The sequence below is a fragment of the Rhinolophus sinicus genome, chromosome 4 (assembly GCF_057876585.1).
Source record: "Rhinolophus sinicus isolate RSI-liver-muscle chromosome 4, RSI-T2T, whole genome shotgun sequence".
Classification (NCBI taxonomy): Eukaryota; Metazoa; Chordata; class Mammalia; order Chiroptera; family Rhinolophidae; genus Rhinolophus; species Rhinolophus sinicus.
The window spans coordinates 17991739-18018366 of record NC_142504.1 but is presented as its reverse complement, the minus strand read 5'-3'; the positions used below and the strand labels follow the sequence as shown (position 1 = coordinate 18018366).

The 26628-nt window shown below is 42.3% G+C and overlaps 1 protein-coding gene across 5 annotated transcripts in view; it reads right to left on the bottom strand.

The window, feature by feature from the left end:
- Nucleotides 1-26628, bottom strand: part of RAPGEF5 (Rap guanine nucleotide exchange factor 5) — a 418760-nt gene that overhangs the window by 200404 nt on the left and 191728 nt on the right. The window contains exon 1 of one of the 5 annotated variants that reach the window (XM_074340847.2): nt 4599-4683. The exons of 1 other annotated variant lie outside the window; for it this stretch is intronic. Coding sequence is in view for 2 of the 4 variants with exons in the window: in XM_074340841.2 (XP_074196942.2) it covers nt 4157-4387 (231 nt within the window). In the remaining 2 variants the exon portion in view is untranslated. Of the gene's footprint in view, nt 1-4156; nt 4521-4598; nt 4684-26628 lie in introns of those variants that run through there. 3 more of the 5 variants (XM_074340845.2, XM_074340841.2, XM_019727543.3) reach the window with 3 other exon arrangements.

Genomic DNA, 26628 nt, shown 5'->3' with positions numbered 1-26628 from the left:
AATATCAAATCATTATGTTTTACACCCGAAATTAATATAATGTAGTATGTCAATTATACTGCAATTTTAAGAAAAGGAAAGAAATTATAAACATTGGGGAAAAAAAGAGGAATCATAGATTTAGATCATCACCTTTTTGCAGCCCCTAATGAAATGTATCTAGGCTACAATCATCTGTGAAGCTCGAATCATTAGGTGAAAAGTTAAAAGGTAAGTTGACTCTATCTGAACTCACTAATCAATCTTAACATCTCAAAAAGAGTGACATCCAGACATCATGTGTCTTGTGATGCAATGCAATAGACTTTATACAGCACCACCTATGAAGGATGCTTGTCTCTGAACTTGAATCTAATCATGCCTCTACATCTAACTGCCAGATTAGAGGAAACATGGAAAATAAACAAACAACACCACAAGTAAGAAATCAGTCCAGGAAGTGGGACATGCTACTGGACAAATGACCTACTGGCTCCATCAAATCAATGGCATAAAATAAAGAGGCACAGGGGGTGGGGAGAACTAATAAAATAGATTTAAAAACCTAATAACCAAATGCAATGTGTGGATCTTGTTTAGTTCTTGATTCCAACAAATCACAAGTGAACGGAAATCTTTGAGAAAATCTGAATATGGGAATTATATTAAGGAATTATTGTTAACATTTTTAGGTATAACAAGGCATAGAAGTTGTTTCTTTTTCAAAGAAAAATAAAGTCCTTACCAGAGATGTAAACTGAAACATTTATGAGTGAGATGACATGTTGTTTAGGATTTTGCTTCAAAATATACCAGTCCCCACAAAAAAGTAGGGGAGGTGAAATAAATGAAACAAGACTGGTAAAATATTAATAACTGTTGAAGCTTGGGTGCTTATTATACTATTCTCTCACAACCTCCATAACACAAAGTTCTAAAAAACAAAAAATGATTAAAGGTTTTGGTGGAAATTTAAGCTGTGCCTTATCTTACCACTGATTTTTAGGAGATAGTTACCGTGTTTCCCCGAAAATAAGACCGGGTCTTATATTAATTTTTGCTCCAAAAGACGTATTAGGGTTTATGTTCAGGGGATGTCATCCTGAAAAATCATGCTAGGGCTTATTTTCCGGTCAGGTCTTCTTTTCGGGGAAACATGGTAGGGTCCTCCCACAAAGTAAAATTTAGTCATTCCCCACTTAGCCTGAAGAGGTGCCAAGAGTATTAATCAGGGTGCATTTGGAGTTCAATATGATTACAAGTGACTGAACCAAGGAACCTTGGAGTTCTGCTGTAATAACCAAATATCAGCTTAATTCTTTCCAATAAGAGATCCCCTACAAGGTACTGGGTTGGGCAACACAACCCACAAAGAGCTTACTCACCAAGTTGATATCAGTTGATATCAGATTGTGCAGATTCCTGGAAGCCCAAGGCCATATGGACAAGAGCCACAAGCATTCCTAAACCAGATGTTGGTCAATACAGAAACTGAAAATTTTCTTACCAACTTGTGTAATGCACAGAGATGGTCTTAAAAAAAAACAAAAAACCCACAAAACAAACAGTAGTAATGAATTTGTGTTAACTTGCCTGTATAAATCACTCAGCTGTAATCTGGAGGGGTGGCCCGTGAGATAGAAAACTAAAGGTCCACGGAAGGATCTAAGCCATGCCTTGTCTGCATTTAGCATCACAAACCCAGGGGCTAAGCAGATGACACCAGATGCTCACAAGTTGCTGACTGGTTTGGTACAGATTTCACCTGTTTTGCTTTTCACTTCAAAGCGGTTCTGTTATAGATCAAATGAATGTGTCTTCCTCTCAAGTGAAAGCCCTAAACCCTAGTGTGATGGTATGTAGAGATGGGGCATGTGGGGAGAATTTAGGGTTAGACCAGGTCATGAGGGTGGGACCTCCATGATGGAATTAGTGGTCTTAGAAGAAAAGGAAAAGAGAGAGAGAGAGAGATCTCTTCTTCCATGTGCACTGAGAAATGGCCGTGTGAGGACACTGGGAGAAGGCGGCTCTCTGCAAGCCAGGAAGAGTGCTCTCCCCAGAAAGCAGATCAGCTGGCACCTTGATCTTGGACTTCCCAGTATCCAGTACTGTGCAAAAATAAGTTTCTGTTGTTGAAGCCACTCCGTCTATGGTATTTTGTTATGGCAGCCTGAGCAGACTAATACGGGTGCGTATTTCACCATTTTGCTTTCTTTCACGTTTTTATCCCTTTCTTAGGGAAGATTCCAAAATCACAAATGTGGTTCCAAAGCCAAAGGAAGGGGAAATAGTTGAAAATTATGGGTTTCCAACATTGGAAAATTTGACAATCTATCCCCAATAAGAAACTGGCCATGTACTTATGAAATGTGTTTGGAATGTTCCAAAGAGCAGTATTAGATTGGTGCAAAAGTCATTGAGGTTTAAAAGGTTAAAAATAATGGCAAAAACCGCAATGACTTTTGCACCAACCTAACAATACAGTATTAGAACCGAAGAAGGGTTGATAAAGTATACATTATTTGAAGTAACCACATTCAGAATAATTAAGAAGATAAGGGTAAATATGTATATTGGCGAGGCACACAGCACCATCCCAGGCGGCGAGAAACACAAGCCTCCTTTGCAGATGAACGCTACAGATCTATTTACACAGAGACCCTCAGCAATTCTCCTCACAGATTGCCTGACTGCCCTCCTGTCTTCAATATTCTGCGCCATGAAAAACTGTCAAGGATAATAGGAACACGATTTGACCTACTTTTCCCTAGATTCCTGCAAAGTCTATAACTCTGGTTCTTGCATATATTTAGTTATCACATCTTTGGGACATATTGCCTCGCATTTTTTTTTTTTTTTTTTTTTTTTTTTGCAGGCAATCCTGTATGGCGCACGTTAAGGTCGCTGGTGGGCAATCTAGATTCCTAAACTCCCGTGGTCATGTACTTAAAGACATCCTATCACACCCAGCTCATCCTCAGAACATCCTTCTGAGGTACGTCATAAACAGTCATCCCAACATGGGAAAGAAAATGCCGAAGAAAGAGGAGCGCAGCCTAAAGAGGCTGAAGACCCACGGACATCAATCAATTCAGACCCTTTCCTGCCCAAAAGAAGCCACACCAAAACAAGTATTTTCCCCTAACTCTCCAGCTTCCACAAACCTATCCTTGCAAGAACCAGAAGTTCCTCTTTAAGGTCTTCTTTACAAAGCAGACAACCAAGACTTTATCTTTTAAATTATAGCCCCCAAAATCTACCTTGCTGCAGCTTCTGGGTAAAGCCTGCTTAGGAATGGCAAATTTAAAAACAACAACAAAAAAAAAACAAAAAACTGAGTAGAGCCCACAAAAGGTGCCCCGAAACCCCCTGGTGAGCAGGGAATCTTGAGAAAGTCAGCCAGGGAGCCGGGGCAGGGACTTTTGAGGGGCTAATGAAAGATGTCAGGTCAGCAGGCCGTCCTGCTTCTCTAAGATACAAAACGTGTCTGACCTGCTCAGGCCATCAGATGCACTTAGAACCCAATGAGGGGCACTCCTTCACCAGGAAATCATATCTAAACACATTATCAGGAAGTAATATATTAAGATTTAAGATTCTGGAGACCGAGCACCCTTCTGCTCAAGGGGGCGTCACCGAGTACTAAGTGTTGGAGACTCTGGAACCCAGGAGCTAGAAGCTCGCCGGAGAACTTCCAACTCCTGGGTCACCCCCTCGGCGCTGGCGGCAGCTAGAGCTAGTCCGGATGCCCAGTGCTTGCAAGGGGGCGTCCAAAACAAGCCCACACGTCTCATGCCTCCTGCAAACTGGGATTCTGTGGCTGCCATTTGGACATGGCTGGCTGACTGTTAGGCACCGGACACCTGCAGCTTCCCCTCTGGGGAGAGGCAAACGGCCCTTCTTCCGGCGATGCCCACCGTCCGGCTGCCAAAATCCAGGTACCCTTGGGTTAAGTCAGGTGCATGGGGGGGCAAATGGAAACCAATGCTCACGGAGGGCACCCCATGACCCCGCCGTCCCGGGCCCCTCTTCTGCCCAGTTCCGTACAAGGGGCCCAGTCCGCCCCCTCCCCAACTTCCAGATGCCTGCCTCAGCGGCCCCCGAGGGTGGGCGCGAGCTCCACGTGCGCGCGGCCCATAACCACTCGGGCCGGGCCGGACCGGACCGGGCCACTCACCCGGCCCCCGGCAGCGCTCCGCTTCCTCCGCAGCGTGAGCCCGCTCCGCAGCAGAGCCGGCAGGTCCCTTAGCCGCGGCCGCAGCGAAGCCGGCGGCTGCTCAAGCTCCGGCTCGCGGGCGCTGGGGCTGCGGCGAAGGGCGCTGTCCGCCGCCGCCACCGCCGCCGCGGCGGCCAGGGCCGGGCTCTCGCAGGGCGGCTGCATCTTGACGGAGCCCACGGCCATCCTCATGCCCTGACGGCGGCTGCGGCGCCCGCGGCTCCTCTCCCCCGCGCTCGCCTCCGCGCACCAGGCAGCGAGAGGGCGCGACTGCGGCTCGGGCGCGGGGCGCGCTGCCAGCCGCTGCCCATTGGCGCGCGCCTGGGCCCCCGCCGGGCTCAGCCCCGCGCGCCTCACCCTCCCCGCCCAGGTGCGCCCGGCCCCGCCCCCTCCCGCGGCTTACCTCCGCCTGCGGACCTGGCCCCCTCTCGGCCACTCCCGGAACCTGAGAGGGAGACGGTGGGACACCTTGGGCAGCGGCTCATCCATAGGTGCGGGGTTCCCAGAATCCTCCACCAAACCCACTCTAATGCCCAACCCCCCCCTTACCCACCCACCTCCAATTCCCTTTAGGTTGAAAAACTCCCTTTCACTCCCTTTTCCTAACAACCAGAGTTGACTTGGACTTTGACCAATGAACTGGGAAGTCTGGGACACTCCCTCCCCTCAACCCCGTTTTGCTTTTTGCACAGCCTAGCCCCAAATCATAATCCCATTCCTGGAAATGGTTTGTGCCAAAGAACTTCAAAACAGGCTCTGTATTCTGCTACAAGTCAAACGCCATTGAGACACAATCACCCCCACCACACTGTCCCCTCTTTGGCACACTCATCATGAAAGGATAAGGGGAGAGAGCTTGTGTTGGTTATGATGAGTGTTTAGCAAAATAGATGCAAGTCTGGTGACCTGAAGGTGTATCTCTGTGAACATGTTGGAACCTGAGCTTCCCTGAAAGCCCGGTGCATGTGATGAATGTGCTCGGTAAACTGTAAAGGCCAACCTCAGTGTGAATCATTGTTTACACCATTCCAGAAGCCAGGAATAGTGAAGCGGGGAGAGTGGAACTATTCCAGCAGGCTTAAAACCCAGGTGGCTGTGAATCTTCACAGCCCTAGTCAGTCTGTCCTTGAAAAGGGCCAGCTAGGGCTTCTACTCCTTGTTAGTAGGACACTGGGGGCTCCATCTTTGCCTAAGACTTGTAAGAACTGAATAAGCTTACTCATATTAAAAAAACAAAACGGACAAATAAGGATTACAGGAGGTCAGGACCCTGTGTTGTTTTAGCATTGTCCCCTCAGCCCCTCACCGGGTAGATGGTTGGCAAATATATGTGGAAATGTGGCCGTGTAAGGAAAAAGGAAGAATACCTGTGACCTTTGCCGGCAAAGAACTTAAGATTTGGCCCTGGAAAAAATAGACATATAGAAAAGCTGAATTACCTTGTACTCTTGGTAATTGCCAAGTGAGTGTGGATCATCAGGAATCTGAACCACAGCAGCAAGAAATGCTTCCGGTGTGCGGTGGGTGAAGAGAAGTGAACAAAGGGAGTTTAAAATGTGCCTTAATGTCAAGTGGAGAAGAATCAGCCAGGCAGAAAGGAGGGTGAGGGTCCTTCAAGTAAAGAGGAAAAACATGAGAACAATGCAAAAGAGGTATCACCCAGAAACCACTGGGCACTGAATGTATCATACTGGTGGGAAATGTAATGAGAAAGCAGGAGAAAAATATCAGACACACACTGCACACAGGTGTGTGACACACTGCAGAAAGCCTTAACACCTAGCACCTTAAGCTGTGTGTGTTTACTGTAAAGGACTCTACAATAAACTCTATAGTCCATTACAATTTCCAAATACCTGTCACCTTTATTAATTCAAGGCTGAAATCCCACTTGTACATACCATTTAAGACTATACCAGTTTGTATAATGTTGAAATACTTCAGCTCTAGTTGGTAATCAGTCATTACCTTCAGCCTCAGAATGCCACCCACACTCCTTCAGACTCCTTCCTGAAATACCAACTGAAGGTCCGGTAGTCCTGGTCCAGGAGAGGTCCTCCAGGACACTTTTGGTCACCATTCACTCTGATTAATGAGTGGGTGCTTGTGCCGTCTCTCTCCTGATGGTACCTTTGAATCACAGCATGAACCTACCCTGCTCCAAAACTGCATACACGCGTTCTGTCTCCTAGTCCAGAATCTTGGTCTTCCTGACTTTCACACAGCTTCTCAATGCAGGACCAGGCAGTTTATCTCATCAGTCCAATGGCGTTTACCAAGGGTCTAAACTCAATATCAATAAGGACCTTTGGAAAGTTGGCTTAGCTTAAGATGATAAATGACAATTGCCATTCAGCTATGGTGTAAGGCAGACAACAGGGACTAGTAGGAATGTGTAAACAGAAGAGCCATGCCACTCTTCAGCTCAAATCAAGCAATGTCCCACCCCACGACCTTTGTACTTGCTGTACCCACTGCCTGGAATACTCTTTCTCTGCAATGCTATCCAATAAGACTTTTCACAATGGTGGAAATGTTCTGTATGCGTTTTTCACCCACTAGCCACATTGAGCACTTGAAATGTGGCTAGTGTGCCTGAAAAACTGAATTTTAAAGTTTATCTAATTTGAATTAATATAAATTTAGATAGCTATATGTGGCTATAGGGTAGTCTATTGGAAAACAAAGTTCTAGAAATCCATGTTTCCCTTTCTCTACTCCACAAATTTTTTAACTGAAATATTTCATTTCAGTGAGGCCTTCAATGACAACACAACTTAAAATTGTAGCCTTGCCCATCTACTCTCTTCTCTGTCCCCTTCCTGGCCTTCCACAGAGCTCACTGACATTCAATATTCTGTATATTTTACTTATTCATTTGTCTGTGTGGTCTGCCTCTCCTCACTAGAATGTAAGCTCCACAGGGGCCTGAATTTTTTTTTTCCTTTTCCAACATATTAGGGGAGTAACTAAATTTGTCCACCTATGAGAACCCAGTTTTGCAAAAGGAGCCTAGTCTGGATTTTGCAATGTTGCAAAGTTAAAAAAAAAAAAAAAAAAAAAAAATGTGAGTACTATATATGTCAACATCACACAGGTCAAACAAAATGACTATGCTATTGGAACTGATTTTTCCTTAGGAGAATGACATCATCAAAGCTAAAGTTTATGGAAATACCTATGGTAAGAAAATATAAGTTTTATTGGCTGTTTGTAGTGAAGGGAAATTGGAGACCGGGAAGGTAATTGACAATTAACTAGCTACAAAGACAGGAGGGTCTGAATCAGTGGGGTCAGTGACAATGGGCGGGGGGAGTTAGATGTCAGACATTATAAAAGAAAGCTCCTAGGCTTTGGACACATGTTAGGAGGAGTAAAAAAAGTACATCAGGCAGTGTGACAGATTGTATTTTACAAAGATGACCAACAACACAGTTTTCCTGTCACCCAATATCTTCTCCAATATGCGCTTGCGATACCCCCATGAAGATACAGGGTTTATTTCTCCATCTCCTTGAACCTGGGCAGGCCCTGTGACTACCTTGGTCAATTTACAGCAGAGGTTCCAGTGCCAATTCTGTAAGTAGCCCTTAATCGGCCTCGTACTAGCTTCAACTTCCTGTACTCTTGGAAGTTGCTTGCTTCTTGGATGCTCCTACTCGGAACCCAGTCTCCTTGCTGTGAGAAGCCCAAGACACCTGGGGAGTTCATGCAGACATGCTCTGGCAGCTGATCTCCCATCCAACACCCAGGCCGGCTGAACCTTCCGAGCCTTCCTTTGACTCCTGTATTAACTAATATCAGATTGCAACCATGGGGGAGAGGACAAAGCAAGAACTGACTACCCAGCAGAGCCGAATCAACCCACCAAACTATGAGAAAGAATAATAAATTGTTTTAAGTCACCTAAGGTGAGAGGTATTTGTTACACAATGATAGAACACATGGCTCAGAAAAGTGTGAAGAATATAATCCCCTGTGAATAGAAAGGAAGGACATTTATATTCATATTTGTATGTGGGTGAAGAAACTTGAAATTTGTTGCAAGGAGCTGGAATTGGCTACACAGGGAAATGAAAGATGGGAAATTTTTCATGTATACATTTTTTTTGTTTTTCCTAAAATGTGAATGTATTACCTATCAAAAATTATATTTTATAAATGGTTCCAGATTTAGAGAAGTCATGGAGGTCGGGGGAGCTGATTTTGAGGGATTTAGTTTTACATAGCAGTTAAACTGACCAAACTAGGAAGCACCCAAGTGAAACTCTGACCAGTAAGAGCAGCTGGAGCTCAAGAGAATGGACTAGAGATACAGATATACCAGTGTCCAAAAATACGGCCATAAGGGTTGGAGCCCACTGTGATGCTGAGAGGATACAGGAGAAGCAGAGACAGTCTACACCTTCCTCGGGTCGACTCTTGGAGAACACACAGCAGATGACTTTCCAGTCCCAGTTGTGTGGAATTTGGCATAGTGATTCTCGCGGGATTTCCTCCTTTTCCTTTTGTGGTCTCGTGATTATCATGAATATCAAGGAAAGCATCTATTTGCTGGGCTTTCTGTGGTCTTTTTCCATCTTCTGGGTACCTGTTTGTCTCCCAATAAATGTATAAAACGCATGTGATGCAAATGAGTCTCCCAACAGCACAGTTATTAGAACTCTGATCCCTACTCCTTGGAGTCCATCGCTTCCCAACACCTTCTGTTTTTAATTTTTCCTCCACTGACGATGTTTCGGATTGCTTTACCAGCTCTCAAAAATAGAAAACCTAAACACATAGTTGTCTCCCTATTCAAGCCTGCCAACACTTCCGTATGTAATGATCAGAGTGCACTGAACATGACCTTCTCAAGGACTTAGGTGAAGCAGTGGGAGATCAGAAGGCAGATCTTAACGAGAAACCTAACACTGTCCATGCTGCCTCTACAGAGAATGCCAGATATAACTGTTTGTATACTGGAGACTCACACTATTTTTACAGTTTCTTATGGAATGAATATGCAATCGGGAGAAATATAGCAGAATAATGAAACATGTTTCAAACCTAAAAATGTTAAGCCTTACTCATTTCATTTTAGTTTTCGAGAATCCTAAATAGAACTATCTGCCATCAAACTGTTCATGACAAATCTATGTGATACTGTGCTATTATTTTTGTGGTACATCACCTCCTATGCGTCATGCAAATAGTCTCCTCAGGGATGACACATTTTCCTCACACTATTTGCATTGGTGGCTCCAGCCAGATACTGGTCGATAAAGAGACTGGTCTTTGTAAGTTCATCTTCTATTCATTACACTCATAATCTTGAAACAAAATCTGTCTGTTCATGCCTTTTCACATGCTATTTAGTGTTATCCTACAAATTTCTTTCTGTAAGTTAGGTGTGCAGGTTTACCAGGCCCTTTGGTGTTTAGGACACTTTAAAAAAAAATATCCCTGTGGTCAAATGCCCAATAAGACAGAGAAGGAGGGCAATAAGAGAACTGACTTCACAAACAGACGGCAAGAAAGCCAAGAAAATCTTGTTACCATGCTTCCTGCTCTGCTCTGGAAATCTGCTCATCCTTACACAGATCAAAAAATACCTCCTGCCAGAAACCTCTGCTCTTCCCATTGTGATTCGTTCTTCCTCTGGTAAACCTACAGGCTTACCTACAACTACAAATCTACATTTACCACCCCTCTTATCACAGTCTATCTTACGTTGGAATTAAATGTTTGCATGTAAGACCTATGTGAGGATATAAACCCCTTGAGGGCAGAGATTATTCATCTTTGTATTCCCCTCCAATGCAGTGCCTAGCACATAGTAGATGCTAAGTTAATAAATGCATGCATGAGCGAATGCTGGATGGAGGAACAAACAAATGAACAAAATTGAGATTAGCTCAAGACTGCCGTCCTTGTTGAGGAAAGCGAGACAGAAGTCTTATGTAGCAGATGTATAGTCCCAAAGGTCGCGGGAAAATACATTACCCCAGGGGTGATGGGAGGCTATAAATGGACTCCAGATGGTGGCATGTTCAGATCATCAGGGAAGGAAGATGATTTTAGCCTCAATATGTAGAGAGATTTAGAATAGGGAGATGGTGAAAGCTGGGCAGCCAGCAAAGCAGTTTATAGAATCCCAGGCAGGAAGTATTAAAATAGTAATCCGTAAAATCGGGTTAACTTCTTCTGTGTTTTCCTTGTACTATTTGCATTGGTGCATCCTGTGCACAGTTTCTGTGCTAATTAAATGAGCTGATGTTTTTAAAGCTATTTGCAAATGTTAAAGTACTGCGCATAGAGCATTGTCTTTCTGTAGGGGTGAAAGGGAAGGGAGAGGAAATGACGCCTTGGAGAAGGGTGCCAAAGGTCATGCCCATCCAAGAGAGACCTTTAGGAAGATGTTTCCTCCTGTTTGTGAATATTAAACATTTGTAGCATTGACCCAAGCCAAACACAGAATAAGCCATAAGAAAACCTGCCTTAGAGGGTTCTGGCAATATCATATGAGCTCAAAGAGGCTTTTGAAGATCTTGGAAAGAAAATATAGAACTGAGGCTAGAGAACACTCAAAGCAGGAAAGTCTCCAAAGTTCTTAACCATAAAGAAGGTCCTTCAATTGGGGAAGATGGTGGCACTCAAGGGACGACCAGGTTGTTGTTTTCAAATATTTTGAATAGGTAGAAGAGGACTGAACTTATTCTATACAGCATTACGTCCAAATTAGGAAACCACAGAGAAAAAAATTTTCTTCTGAACATAATAAAGGCTTTTCTATCTATTTGAAGTCCTTTTGAACATGGACAAATCCTTATCCTTGCAAAATGGGGAGCTTACACTGGACTTCATGGGATTTTGTTTCATCAGATGGATGGATGGGATTTTGTTTCATCATCATTACAGTGACCTATAATGTTTCTTCCAACACAAGATTCAGTTATTTCACTGGCCCTAGTCCATACGGAAGTGCATACAGGGCAGCAATTTCCAAAGTGTGGTCTGGAGAACTGAGCATCCTCAAGACCCTTTCAGGGATTCCATAAGGCTAAAACTATTAATATTTTCTTAATAATGCTGAACTGTTATCTGCCCTTTTCTTTCCTTCTATCAGAGTATACATTGCTATTTTTCAGGGGCTACAGACATGTGATATTGCCACAGACAAATGCAGGAACAGATATAAGAATCCAACTGCCTCTATAGAATCAGACATTAAAGAAATTAATAGAAATGTAAATCATGCCAGTCTCCTCACTGAATTGTGTTTTGTTTTTGAAAACAGTTATACTTCATAAAACATTATTTATAGTAACATAATCAATGTATTATAAATTAATAAATATTTTTAAATGTGTCCTGTTTTAAATTTTAATATAGTAAATATCCACAGATATAACCCACATAAACAAAAGGCCTTTGGGCGCCTCAAAATTTAAGAGTGTAAAGAGGTCCAAACACCAAAAAGCTTGAGAACTGCTATTATAAGGTATGGTCAGAAAAAGATGTATCTCTGATCGTAAGAATGAAGGAAGATATGAACAGGCTAAAAAAGCTTTCTTACTTGCCAACTTCCCAACTACCTTCATAGAGCTAATACCATGTTTATCCTGACACAGAACTAGAGATTCCCACAAAGGTGACCTGGCGTGGTAAAATGGAAGGACCCATGCTTTGGAATCAGGGGGCCTGAATTCAAGTCTAGATTTTTCCACCTTCTAGTTTTGTAGCCTTAGATGACTTGGCCTCTCTGAGCCTCTGTTCTGCTCTATGTAACACTCATGCTACCAGGTTGTTGAGAAAATTAGACAAGATGGATGTGAAGAATCTAACCCCATGAGGTACCTCCTAACTTGTAGCTGTCCAATCAGCTGGGGCTTCCATGAGTCAATCCCCAAGGAGCTTCTAGGAAGCTGCATGACCTGATGAACTAATCATCGTTTAGATACGGCTTTCCCCAGCTTTGCCCACATATTCACCTCTCCAGGCAAATGCCAAATCTTTATAAAGGGTATACAGGCAATTCCTGAAGTATGTTTTTAGCTACCAACCACCAAAATATAATTTCCTCATCCTTTACAGTCTGAGTACAGTTGTGGGGCAGTAGAACAAACATTGCAGGTGGAGTCAAAATACTCAGGTTGAGTCCCATATTTATTGATTTATTAACTCTGTGACCTTAGCCAAGCACTTCACCTCTCTGAGCCTGTTTCCTTATCTATAAAACAGGTATAATAAAACTTGATCTGTAGAGTAGTTATAAAAGCTAAAGTAAATAATACTTCCGACAACACCTAGCAAACTGCAAAACTATATGTGTCAGCTGTCATTAATAAATCTCATCTATTCTATGTTCAAAATTGGTCTAACCTGAAAAATTCCATAATGAATATTTAATCAAAATTTTCTCCACAAACACACATATATACATACACACGAGTACACATTTATTGGATATTAACATGAAATCTGCACATAGTTTTACAAACACATTTTGTGAATGTGTTCTGGCCCATCCCCCAAATTTGTTTTCCTATTCTAAAGTTTTATATCAAGCCCACATGAAGAGAAACACTAAGACATATCAACCTTTATTTCTAAAACAAAAAAACAAAACAAAACAAAAACCTATTTAAAAGAGGTAATATTGCTAAGAGCAGCAATGAAGACCTTTTCTAGAAAATTAAAATATGACACTCATCTGATTCTCTCCCTGTGACCCAACCCCTTGGAAAGGAAAGGAGGACTGGAAAAAGAGATGCTTGAGGAGGTAATAATTCCTAACTGCTATTAGCAGAGCTCCTAACTCAATCTTTTATCTACCTATCTCGTTTATGTCTATTGATTTAGAAAAAGTTGTTAGTCATCATGCTTTTGTTTATTCCCGGTGAAAGTCCCAGCCTGTACTGTCAAGCCTGAGAAAATCTGACTCTGCTCTCCAGTAGATTCAGAACGAGCCAGTTTTGGTCATAGTCCGTTGGATATCTGTACATTTTTTATCCTTGACTCCTCTTTGGCTGTGAACTGCCTGAGGGCTGATGTGACTTCTGAATACAGTGTAAATTCCCCACTACTTACAGTGTTCTCTGCATAGTGGGCATTACGTGGAACTGTAATTTTATAATTCTAGATCAAAACTGATATTGTTTTTCACTTTTCAAATATGTAGATTTGAAACATTCTCTTAGACACCATTCACAATAGTAACAACAGAATTTCATATTTCTTTACAAGGGACACTCAGAGGATCAAAAGGCCTTAATGTTTATAAAGTTTATTAGTTTCCTCGAGGTCTATGAACGAGATGATTTTTAGATCTTTGTTTATGGTGCAGCCATCAGAAGAGGTGAAATGAAGTCAAGAGCCCATGAAATCACAGGAGAGATTTGGAAACATTGTATGTTTTGTCTTAATAGCTGACTTCTTATCAACTTTCCTTGTGGTTTCTAATCCAGGAATACTAATTGAGCACTACTTTAGGTAGTATGGCGGTCTCGGGGGCCAGACTGGCTTGGTTTAAATCCTCCCACTGCCTGTAAGCAGGCTGTATCTTTGGCCTCAGCTCCCTCATTTGTAAAATGAGGATAATCATAGGAGCTGCCTCATGAGGGTATTGTGGGAAATGAGAGATATTATGTGTCAAGTATCTAGAATGGCACTGACACAGTCAGGAATACTGGTGTTAGAGATTACCTTTATTATCCTTTTCAATCTGCGGCCCATACACTATACAAAGGCTGGGAACCTCCTGAAATTATATGAAAAATGCCTGTGCACTTTTCTAATGAAAGAGACAAAGGCTTCATCGGATTTTCAAAGTAGGTAATCTAATAACGGAGACTTCTAAAACCTATAGGTTTGTTTGGGTTACAGCCTAACTTCCTAAAGGGGAGCCTGTAGAGACAGAGCATAAACAAAGATGGATAGTAGCTGCTCCATTTACACTGAGGTGTTAAGTATGAATTCCACTATAATTTAAAGGAATGCTCTTTCTCTGGGTGGACACCTGACTAGTACAAATGGATCTCCCCTCATCCCTACCACTATTATAAGATACCAAGCTGAAAATGAACCAAGGTTAACACTCCACACGGGTGTTTGTGAGGTAGACCAATATCTGCTGGCGAAGAGGTTTTTGGAGGGATTGGATTTTTGGAGGGTCTGGGAAAGGCAAGCAAATGGAAACCCAACACCTCTGTTTATGCCCAAATCCTAAAAATGTCCCGAAAAAGTGACAATCATCACTGGAGGTAAATCATATGAGAGGTAAAATGCGATGGGAGAAAATGCCAAAAGAAGGCATCTGCAGAAGGAAACTGTATTTTCTGTTTTAGTTTTGCATTTGTCTTTCTAAGGCAGCACAGATTTTCCATGAGAAGAAAAAGACAGATGGGATGACGGAATTTTGTGACTGTGTTTGCTGGAGCATTTACTAGAGAATTTATGGCTCCTGATAGTTACCGTTGGATGTGTATTTAGAATAATTTTCTGCCTTGACAACAGGTAATCCTCATCAAATTTCAATCTCTAACAAGAGGGAAGAGATGTTGCCTTTCTAGCTTTTCTGCCTTTCAGTTGGCATATAAATGACCTTCAATAGCTACTCGGTATTCCAAATTTGCCTTAATTGAAATCTATTTTATTATTGTTGGTTAAAAAATTATTAATTCTTTCTTCTCTCTGGACAGTTTTGGCAACTTCCTGGAAAGGGCCTATTGCTTCAAGATCATGTTTTTGGTTCACGTTAGATATCACTGGAATCAAAGTGGAGATGATGCTGATTTTGCCTTAAGACACATAACGACATTTGATGTTCTTTTTTCTTTCTGGTTTTAATCATAGATCATAACAATCAATATTTAAGGGCACCAATCCTGTGCTCAGCATCATGCTAGCTGCATATGTGAATGGCAGTGTCCATTCCCTCAAGGGGCTCAGAACCTAATTGGGAGAGTTGAAAAATCACATCTGAAAAAAGAGAACACTGTTCAGTAGTCACTAAGCCCCACTGTGTTCTGCTGTGGAGATGGAAAGATGAATGAGAAAGGGCTCATTGCCTCTGCAGCAGGGCAGTCCTGACAAGGAACTGTTTTGGAGGTAAGAGCTTATAAGACTTCCAGAACTTCAAAGGAGGAGGAGACAAATGAGAGTTGGCATAGTTAAGGGAGAGATCATAGCGAAGGTACATTTTGAAGGACGAGCAGGATTTAGACAGATAGGCAATGGGAAGGAAGAAAATCATGGAAGTAGAAATAACCAGCACTGCATGAGTCTCAATGTCAAGGGCTGTCATTTGGATAACAATTTATGTAAACAATGCCCTATGGCATTTGAAAGTACACAACCTGCACAACCGTACCCATTGGCCCTGGAAATGATCATGACTTGTTCAGAGTGAGTGGAAAAAGCAAAACATGTTGAGTAGTGAAAAATGAGAGTATGCTGGGCTGTGTGGGGCAGGCTAGATTATGGAGGGCATTGAAAGTCAGCCAGAGGACCTTGGAAGGTGCATGGTAAGCCACAGGGATCACAGTATATTTCTGAGTTGGAAAGGGACATGTTTGGGATGGTTAGCCAAGAAACAGGGGGCAGAGTTGCCTGGAACATCCAGAATTAAGATCAAGTAGGTCAGCTTGGAGGTATCACAGTGACACCGGGTGAGGTGATGACAACTTAGGCAACCTAGTAGTCTAAGTGGGAATGGAGAGGAAAGGAAGAACTTGATATATTGAAGCCAAACCCAACATGCTGGTGATACGGGAGATGGGAGATGAAAGAGAAGATGCAGGCAAAGATGGCACCTGTTTTCCATGAGCTGCCCAACGCAGTTCTGGGGCTCAGTACCCTCGTCTGGAACAATAAGATAATTATCAAATCTCCAGTCTCATAAACTCATTTGCCATTATTAAAACATAACAAAAACAAAAAATATTTTTAAATTTTAGGAAACAAATTCTGGGACACCAAACAAGGGATTTTGTGCTTCTCAGTTCATTGCTAACCCCATTTGTATTAGGCCAAACTAATACACCAACACATTGCCAGGAGAAATCACCTTATAAAACATGCTTAAACTAAAGAGAGAATGAAGGCCCCCATTCTTTTACAGAAGGACCCACTGTGAAGAAGTCCATTTAAAGGTAATGGGTGGATATACACGAGTTAGGAGATTTACCCAGAGCCTAGTTGAAATTTTCCCTCCATATAATACTTTAATCAATTCACAGGGGAGGCTTGTTCTTCATAATTAGATGGAAAATAATAGCGTGCCATGTATTTTTATGATTTTCTTCTGACCAGTAAATGAGAAGGTAAATAAGTTGGCTAAGATGCATGGAGGGAGTCAGCCACCACCCTTTTAAACTGTGGGTCTGGCCTTGATCCCTGTGCTGAAGACCAGGTAGCACCGAGTACTGGATAAATACAACAATAGTGGACCCCTGAATGTGTCATATAAATCCCGTGAGCCAGCAAGACTCCTTGGGATTGAGGCATTCATATAGAAGAACTACGAAAGACACAACAAAGAAACAGCTTCTGTGACAAAAACCTTTCCAATAAAAATAAGTGATTTCGCCAGCAAAACACCTGTGGAGGTTACACGCCGAGTCAGGTGAGGCTTTGCTAATACATTCCTCTAGAGCAGGGGTGTCCAAACTGCGGCCCGCGATCCATTGTTAATTGGCCGGCAGCAAATTCCAAAAATATATTTAGTTTACTTAAATAAACCAGGTGAGGCCATTCGTACTTCACCTCGAGTGAGTGGCCTGGCTGTTTGTGTATTTTACCGCATATGGCCCTTGGTGAAAAACGTTGAAAAAAGTTTGGACACCCCTGCTCTAGAGCCTTATCCCACAGCTGTCCTCACTCCAGAGCTATGGAGTTTGGGTGTAAATCATTTTCAGATGGTTAAGGGAGTCCAGGATGCTGACAGTTACCTAACGAGGAGTGTCCTTAGCATTGTTCTGAGTAGTCCCTGAGGAGACCTAAACCTTCTGACATCTGCCCCATCAACCTGTAAGTAAAGGGCAATAGGCTTAGGGTCCATGGTCCTTGACGGATGCTTTACTGCACCCTCAAGGCGGCTTGCATTGTTCCTAAGAAGTTTGCTTCCGCCAGCCTCTGGGACTCCTATTCGGAATAAACCACCCCACGCCATGGACAAACCAAAGTTCACAACAGTTATTGTGGCAGCCGCATAAGGAAATTCTGGGCTCAGCCACAAGCCAGCCTATTAAAATCATACAATGCTGATGCAAACACATCTACCCAACATGTAGATATGATGCAAGAGCACAACTAAGAAAAGCCAATAAGCATGAAAACGATTGGGCTTTCACATTTATGGAAGAAAAATAATGCAGAGTGGTTGATTTGAGGCAAAGGCACTTACTACACAAGGCAGGACTATAAAGCACCCCTCCCTGCAAGGAAAGGTTCCAAGAGCTCACCAGAGGACGGGCTACTTGCCCCTGAAAGAACTCGATGCAGTGGGTCAGCTCACAAAATTAGAAATACAGAAGCATCTTTAAACATCGAAGTTTCATATGCACACACAGGTAGCCAGAAAGCAGGTTGTCTTCATTCAGAATCACATCGTGAAATAAGAATTCTAGAACACGTAGCTTACTTGAGAGTCGCTCCCGGAAACGGCAGTACAAGAGTAGAGAACTTCAACAGGGATAGGAAGGGAGCCAATAAAAGGTGCATAATCAAGAAAGATTATGGAAGGGCAATGCTTCTGGAGAGCTCTGGAAGCCAATATAAAGTCCTCAGAGTTCTCCCATTGGTGGGTGAGAGAGCCAGGGACTTACACTCCAGCTCCCATTGGTCACTGGGTACCACTTACCTGGCACTTCCAGTCTGCCCTGAGCACTGACCGAGTAGGTTTCAGGCACCAGGAAACAACCTCCACACACAGTCATGTGATGCTGGCCATTTAAAATCTGGATGGTGTGTGCTACAGGGATGAGGCCCAAGGGGACACGGACGGGGCACAGAGAGAGTCTGCCACACCGGTCCCCTCTGCAAGTCCCCTACGTATTAGGCCAGAAGACAGAGTTTTTAGGCAAACATGCTCTTTCTCCCAAAGTACATTTTTCTCCCCTTTCCTTCAGGCAGGTGCCTATTTTCTGAAGTTTCATGACTGAAAAGAGGCAAAGGTCCAAAGGAAGAAGTGTGTGTCGTGCTACCCCAACAAAGCATCACAGGCCCCTGGAGCCGCTGGGATCATGTCACTTGGCTGAGTATCATGGTGATTCTGAGGGCTAAACAGGTGAACGGGGGTATTTCCAGTCAAGATGGCAGAGTAGGTAAACACTGCTTGCCTCATCTCATGACCACATCAAAATTTTCGTGGTTATGGGTATTTATCCAAAGAAACCCAAAACGCTGCTTCAAGGGGACGTGTGCATCCATATGAGTGGTCATTGCAGCATTGTTTACAATGGCCAAGATGTCCTGGGTGTCCATCCATGGATAAAGAGAAGGTGGCACATATACACAATAGAACGTAGCTCAGTGATAAAAAAAGTGAACTCTTGCCATCTGCAACAACATGGATGGACCTAGAGGGTATTAACGCTGAGGGGAATACGTCAGACAGAGAAAGACAAATGGCGTATGATTTCACTATATGTGGAATCTAAAGAACAAGATAAAGAAATAAACAAAACAGAAACAAACTCATAGATACAGAGAGCAGTTTTAGGGTTGCCAGATAGAAGGGGGTGGGAGAATGAATGAAAAAAGGGGAAGGGATTAAGAAGTACAAGTTGGTAGTTACAAAAACAGTCATGGGGATACAAAGTATAGAATAGGGAATATTGTCAATAATATTGTAGTAACTGTGTGTGGTGTCAGATGGGTATTAGATTTATTGGGGTGATCACCTCGTAAGTTATATAAATGTTAAATATCTATGTTGTACCACTGAAACTAATATATTGTATGTTAACTGTAATTGAAAAATAAAAATTATTTTTAAAAAAGGAAAAGTCAATGAGATATGTGTTTAAATCTTAGCTCTACTAGCTGTATGATTTGCCTCTCTATACCTCAGTTTCCTTATCTGTTAAGTTGGGGTAAAGTGTACTCCGATGTACAGTAATCACTTAATATGTGTAATTTGCTTAGCACAGCACCTGACCCATAAAAGGCTCTAAATAGAGGTCGGCTTTTATTATTGTTCTTGTAATTCTGGGCTTTTGTTAGTATGTGAGTTTGTCTTTGTATAATTACCTCCATTAGAGAAAATTGCTAACAGAGCCAAGATCTGTTTGGGGAGGTTAGGTAGGAAAGTTAGTTTTGCATTGTTCCAAAGCAGTTCTGCAACCCTGACTCTGCCTGGCCATTGTATACATGTGTCATTGTTCAGAAAAGGAAAAGAATCTAGAAAAAAAGCTTCATTGACAAAGGGGTTAAGGGTCATCTCTTTAGTAGGCCAGGTACAAGAATTTCTCTTAAAAAAAAAAAAGAAAAGAAAAACCTAAATTCACATCCAACCTCTAAGGATTGCACTAAGGATTTATACTACATGTGCATTAAATTCAAACAAAACTCTGTTCTAAGAAATTAGGTTGTCTACATCAAAATGGCCCTTCATGATAATACGTTAGACAAGATTAAAGATAGCAAAAGTTTGTTAATACTGCTAACATTTACATACATAAATTTCATATATTCATAATTATTCCTCAGCTAGTAATAACCTGAATTCACATTCCCTGAACAGACAGGGACTGATTCCATGATGAGAGGACAGGGTGATAAGGTGCAGGCTGCCAGATTAACCCACGAGGCATTTTGGCTTTGCAGTGAGTAAATCCCACATGGGATGATGGAGATTCACATCCCTTGAGAAGTTGTATAACCATAGAGTGGCCGCACTTAGAATGGCACCTCCTCCTGTATTCCTTTCTAGCAGAGATGCTGAAAGCAGAGGCCAGACTCCTGGTTTCAAATTCCTCCCCTGCTGTTAGCTACGTGTCCTGAGCAAGTCACTTAACTTACTGATATTTCAGTTTCCTTATCTAAGAGAGGTGTTCAATTCATACCTCTTATATGAGGTTGTTGTGAAGACAGACTATACATAACGTGCTTAGCAAGTGCCTGCCATAGAGCAAGCGCTCAATAATGTTAGCCATTTATATTATCAACAATTAAAGGTCAGTCTATGACTCCTTTAAACAAAATGCCCAGAATGTTCACAGAAGTGGAAGGAATGCTGTGTCTCTCTGTTTCTCTCTCAAGTTCACGGTCACCTTTGTGCCTGGAAAGGAGAAGGCACATTAGTTTTTCCTCCTTCAAGGAAATGCATATTGGTGAAAGTGAAGCGGTTACATAGGTAGTTGGCCTGAAGGGTCCAGATACAGGGAAGAAAAAAAAAAGAGAGAGAGCAGAGTTGCAGAGTTGGGAAAATGACGGTCACAGTTGATCTGTGACTGCAGAGAGGGGACAACAGAGGACCCTCAGCCATTTTAAGTTAGTGGTTCCCGTCATCCCAACAAAACCGAAAATGTAAATGCAGTCATTGGACATTGCAGGCTTCATGTGGGTGAGCTAAGATGAACATTTTTAGCATCATTTTGAATTATTGAGGTAACATTTATAGAGAAGTAGGCAATTGGATTAACATTTCCCCATCTCACCTAACAGTAAACTTTCAAATCAGGTACAGTTAACCAAGCTGAGGGCAATTTCCCATGACTTAGGGAGAAATTAATGAGATGTACTTCCTTCGTGAACACGTTTCAATATTTCAATATTCTGGATTTATAACCAGACATGGGAATAATAGGTCCATGGAGATTAACTATGCATCTTTTCCCCCTAAGTCTGCTCAGAGAACTCCCTCCCTGCCATGGTCAGGATGTACAGACCCTGGAGTGAAATCCTGATGGGCCCCAATGGATGAGCCTCTGAGCTAATGATTCTCCTCAACTCTCCCTTGACCCGTGGACTTCTGGGCACTTCTGGGGGTGAATTTTATGACTGACACTAATTTATACAGGCTCTAAAAGGGTCCTTTTCTGCCTTTCAGCCTCTCCTCAGGAGAGCAAAGCATAGGCGCTACAGCAAGAAAGTACAGACTTGAGTAAAATTCCGAGGAGGGGCGCCTGGGGAAATCTAACTTGGACCAAATGGATCGTCGTGGATAAGCACACTATTACGGGACTAAATTAAGATGTCAGCCATAGTCAGGGTACCGGCTGTGTTTCCAGTGCCAGCGGAAGCTGTCCCTCGGCGGGGAAACAGCTGGGGACTCCATAATGAGAGAGAGCCTGAGAAGCTTGCCAGACAAGACAGGGCAGGGGCCTCGAGAGACAGTAATTAGCAACTAGAAGCCAGTGGACCGGGATGGAGGTAAAAGGCAGTCCAGAGCACTTGATCAGGTTTGCCTTTTCCTGCTGCTGTCTGAAAATCAGGGCACTGATGACCATCAGGCCTTAATGTGTGGTGCTTGATTGGCCGATTCCTCTAGAAATGATCATTTTTGAGGGCTTTATACTTTTGTCTTATGTTCCCTTAATACGAGCTACAGGCATGGGTTTAGCTATTGCTTAGACAGCCTCCTGTCCAGTGTGGCCATTCTTGGAGGCAATATTCCTAGGACATAATCCAGGATGTCTGAGAAAGGCAGACAGGGAACCCTTGACACAGTTCTTCCGGGAGATGCAGAAGGTAAATTCATGCCACTTGCTACAAACTCTGAAAGCCTCTTGAGCAATTTTGCATTTGCTTATGAAACATGCTCTTGACTTGAGCAAGTGAAAAACAATGTGAACCCTGCCCATGGTGTATTTATCCCAGCAGCAAATGCTCACAGTGTCTGAGATGCTATAATCACGAAAGCCCCTGTGGACCTCAGGCTCTCTGAATTTAAATCAGCCTCGTACCTTTGCATTTGCCCTTACAAGTCGTACTTTTGAATGACAGCATCATCTTAGAGGCTCTGCTCCGGGTCCTCTGTAAGAGGGGAAGGCAGACCAATTGATGAGGTCCAGCTCCGTCTGCCAGGGGTCAGCAAACTACAGCCCGTGGGCCACATGCAACCTGCTCCTTGTTTTTTAAATAAAAATTTACGGGAACACAGCCATGCATGTTCATTTTGGATTCATTATGACTGCTTTCAGTCACAACGAACCACAGGCTTTGGTTCTAAAGCCTTTCAAGCTACAGCAACAAAGCTGAGTAATTGTGGCAAAGACCCCTGGCTTACATAGCCTAGAATGTTTTCTGTGTGGTCCCCGATAGAAAAAGTTGCTGACTCCAGGCCTGTGGTCTGGTCCCTTCTCCAGAAATCACTGGAATGCCTGGTAGGAGGATGGAGGAGGAAGCAGGACCTTTCCCCCTCCAGGGGCTTCCCTTCTTATATCTCTCCTCACTCCTACAACAGGAACCACAGAGTTTTGTTCTTTTATCTTTGACTTTCAGGTCCACGGAGGTGAATTATACTCTCCAGCCCACAGCACAACATCCATCATCCTTTGTCCATGCACGTTCCTTGCTTGCTTATTTGACTTTGTTCCCTTAACCCCTTCATCTCCAGTTCCTCCTCCCCAAAGGCATCACTCTGAAATGTCTGAGGTGCATGTGCTCTTACAAAACGTGTAGTGTCGTTGGTTGTATGTTTGTGTTTTTCATGTAGGTAAATGATACTGTGCTAAATCTCATTTCATTCTTTTTCCCTGGAAACCATTGTCATTCAACCATGTTTTTAAGATTCATCTATGAGTCTCCTGTACATCTGCATCATTGTTTCTAATTATTCCTCAAAGCTTTTAGGGGCAAAGGCCAGTAGATTCTTTTCTCCCAAAGTGGGGAACCTCTGGTGCATGACTTCTTCACCACACTTGTGACATAGTATCTCCCCAGAGAAGATACAATTCTTTAAAAAGAGCTTGCCGTACATAAAACACGATAGGGTTTATATCAATCAATGAGGTCCCTGAATTCTTTATAAACCCTAGTGTCAAACTTAGTTATGAGACAATATTTCTGATAAGCTTTCAGCATATTTTTACTAACAACTCCCCAATATATCCCAACAGTCTAATTTGTGGCCAGCCATTCCCAACCACACATTGTCTATATTGGGTTCTGAGTGTAAAGCAGCCAAGCCTTGGGGGTTCTCAGAAGATAGGAACTCAGGTAAGGCCTGTACCTGAAGAGGCAAGAAAGAGCCAGAAGGGTGTCAGTCCCCTGACAGCTGCTGGATCAGCTCCACTACAGCCCAATTGTAAGAAAAACCTAACAGGACCGCCCTTCCCTCTTCCATTCCCACATCATGCATTCTGTCAGGAGGGTATGTTGGGTTCTTAAGTCTTTCCAATCCTTAGGATCCCCAACTCTTCAGGAGATGGAGGACGGGTGAGCAGGGAATATCAGGCATTTACCAGGTAAATGGTGTTCAGTCAATGAGTCTGTGTTAGACTCAAAGAAAGAGTCCTCCACTTTGACCAGTCATTACTCCCGCAAAATATTGTAAGTAGTTTCCTGGCCAAAACTTTTAATCTCACCTCTCATGAGAATTCATACTTTTCATGTTGCTTTTTATATTGTTAGAAAAAAGAACTATGTCTTTTGACTTTTGAGCCTTTTTCAGTATGAGAGTAGGCAATAAATTGTAGACAAAAACTATGGATTTGCAGGTATATTTATACAGTGTTTGAATTCTAATGATGTTGATATTATCAGGCTCCTAAGAGAGATCCAGAAAGCTTTTGTGGAGCATGTAATGTACCATTCAAATTACTACTATTTGCCCCCCCCAAGTTTTAGGGCAATCCTAGTTTATATTTAGGACAGTATATTGAGAAGAGGCAGTGAGGGATTAAAACGGGGGCTGATTTGCTGCTGCAGAATGTGATGAAATGATCTTTTCTACTGGCCCAGAGGGTTGCTGCTCTGTGGAGGACAGTGGCAAGGGACTGCACACAGGGCTTCAGTGTGGACACAATTGTCTACTTAGTCGCTCCTGTGGGGTTCACACAAATGCCAATTCTGCTAATTAAAGAAGGGCTCTTGATGGTCCATGATTCACAGCTTTTGTAAGCAATCAAGACCTCCTTCAACTCAATTTCCTAAATTTGTAGATAAAATAGAGGACCTGCAATTCAGCTCATGGCTAATTTTTTATCTGAACAATGTTCCCCCACCAAAAAGTGCACGCACGCACGTGTGCACGCGTGCCCCCCCCACACACACAATCAAACTTGTCAGATTAAGATAATCTCTGCCTATCTGTTTATGAATATGACTTCTCTCCACACACATCTCAGCATTGCAGACAGATGAGCAATCTTTCCAATTTCCAATTAGCGAAGGTTAAGAAAACCTCTCTGAAATTTAATCTTGGAAGAGCTATACTTCTAGTTTATAGCTAAGGCGATTGTACACTAATTAAATTGAAGTGCCCATGGGATTAAAGCAAGAAGTTCCATGAAAGGAAAAGTCTAGAATGCATCCCTGAGGAAAGCATGAAGCATAACAAAATACAATTTAATATAGTTTGTTAGGATACATAATTACAGTACGGAAGATCTTCACACAGGAGAAGAATATTTTACTAATCCTCATTAGCTATCTTTTTTAAAAAAAAAAAAAAAACGTTGAATATGAGACTGCTCCATGACATTGCAGAATCCAAGCACGTTTTAAGCACATCAGCACTCGGAGATGGGCCTTGCTATGCAGCAGTTGCTGTGCTAAGAAATCTCCCTCCTCTTTCCTGCCTCCATCCCCAACACACATTGTTCACAGAATGTCAACTGGCTTCTTTTTTCCTTAGACAACCAAGAAAATTTTAACTTCTGAGGTCAGCTAAGCCTAATGAACAGTAAAATTTTTGGAACTTAGATGATGGGCACCAGGGAAGTACCACGGAGCATTTTCTTATATGAAAAAAATGACGCACAGAACATGCCGAATAATTAAAAGTTAAAAGATACATTATAAAATCTATAATTATCTCAAAACAACAAATTTAACTTTAAAAAGTCCTAATTTACGAGTCAGAATGTTCATGAGGTCAAAGCTATAAATATAGAAGCTCAATATTTTTCACATTTGCTTTTTATAATGTGCTTACTGGATTCATTTATATCTACACTTTAACACATCTTCTAATGAATGAATCAGAAGGTAAAGTTCAGTGGGGTGTATTAGAGGTCTGTGTTTGGGAAGTGAAAATAATTAGGCAGTTAGAATCAACTGTGAAGAGAGATACCATTGGCTCCTACTAGATTTCAATCTCTTGAGAGGGTTTGCTTTTCAAAAGGGTTAGATTTTCCTTTTAAGTGTAACTGACTCACAGAAATGCTGGCTGGCACAGCAGAGATTATAGGAGCAAAAACAGAAACACTTTAACCTGAGTGTCTCAACTTTTCTAATTCTACAGTTCAATTAATGATGGTCCTTGTCCAATTTGCAGAAAATAGTGTCAGTGAATACTGTGTTTCCAACTTTGAGGTTGTTTTCAAAACCTTTTTCTTAAAAACTGTTATCAACTACAATTTGTGCATGTTAGAAATGAGCCTGCGTTGCCCTCCCCCATCCCCCCACCAGTTCGTAACCTCCATCAGTGTGACACGTGGGTCCCATGGCCAGAACATATCTAAGAACCACTATAGAGCCACCTCTGCACTGTTACGACAGTGGTCGCCCAGAGATGAGGGGCCTGTGATATAGCCTACATTTAGCCAATAGCAAACTGTGATCTTTGGAAAGTCAAGGTCTCTCATATCAATTTCATCATTTGTAAAATGAGCTGAAACCCATCATCCACCTATGAATTGAAATACTCATGATATGAAAACCTTTTAAAAATTATAAGGTAAACAAATAATACAAACCAGAATTGCATAGTGTGGACGGTTCTATATATTGCCACAATACTCTCATTCATGCCCTAAAAACAGCTGAGAGAACTAGAAAGTTCTGATTATGCCTTCTGGAACATTCATGTATATAATCACCTGCCTTTCGCAGCTCTGATGGAAACCAAAGAGCTCTGGTGTTTGAGAAGGCAGCTTTGGTTCAATATTGTCCTGGCGATTGCTAACTACTCCCCAAGTTAGTTAATCTCTCTCAGCTTCAATTTCTCTACCTGTAACATGAGAATAACAAACAGAGCTGCTATAAAGTAAATGAGAACTATGTGCAAGTGATTTGTTACAGGAATAAATAATAACAAAGTATATTACATTATACTTTTGCTTATTAGTTTTCTGAAGATCTGAGATTCAAACTCAAGTCTTCTAATTTCAGAGATAGTCCCCTTTTCTTTATTCCAGAGTTAGACTTGTTCTTAAGATAAATTCAATGTTTATCCCACATGTATGGAGAAAATATCTGATATTTTGGCATAAGTGGCGTATGCCTTATTAAAATAGCATCCTTAAGACTCACCCTTGAAACAAGTCGTAACCAAAGAGACA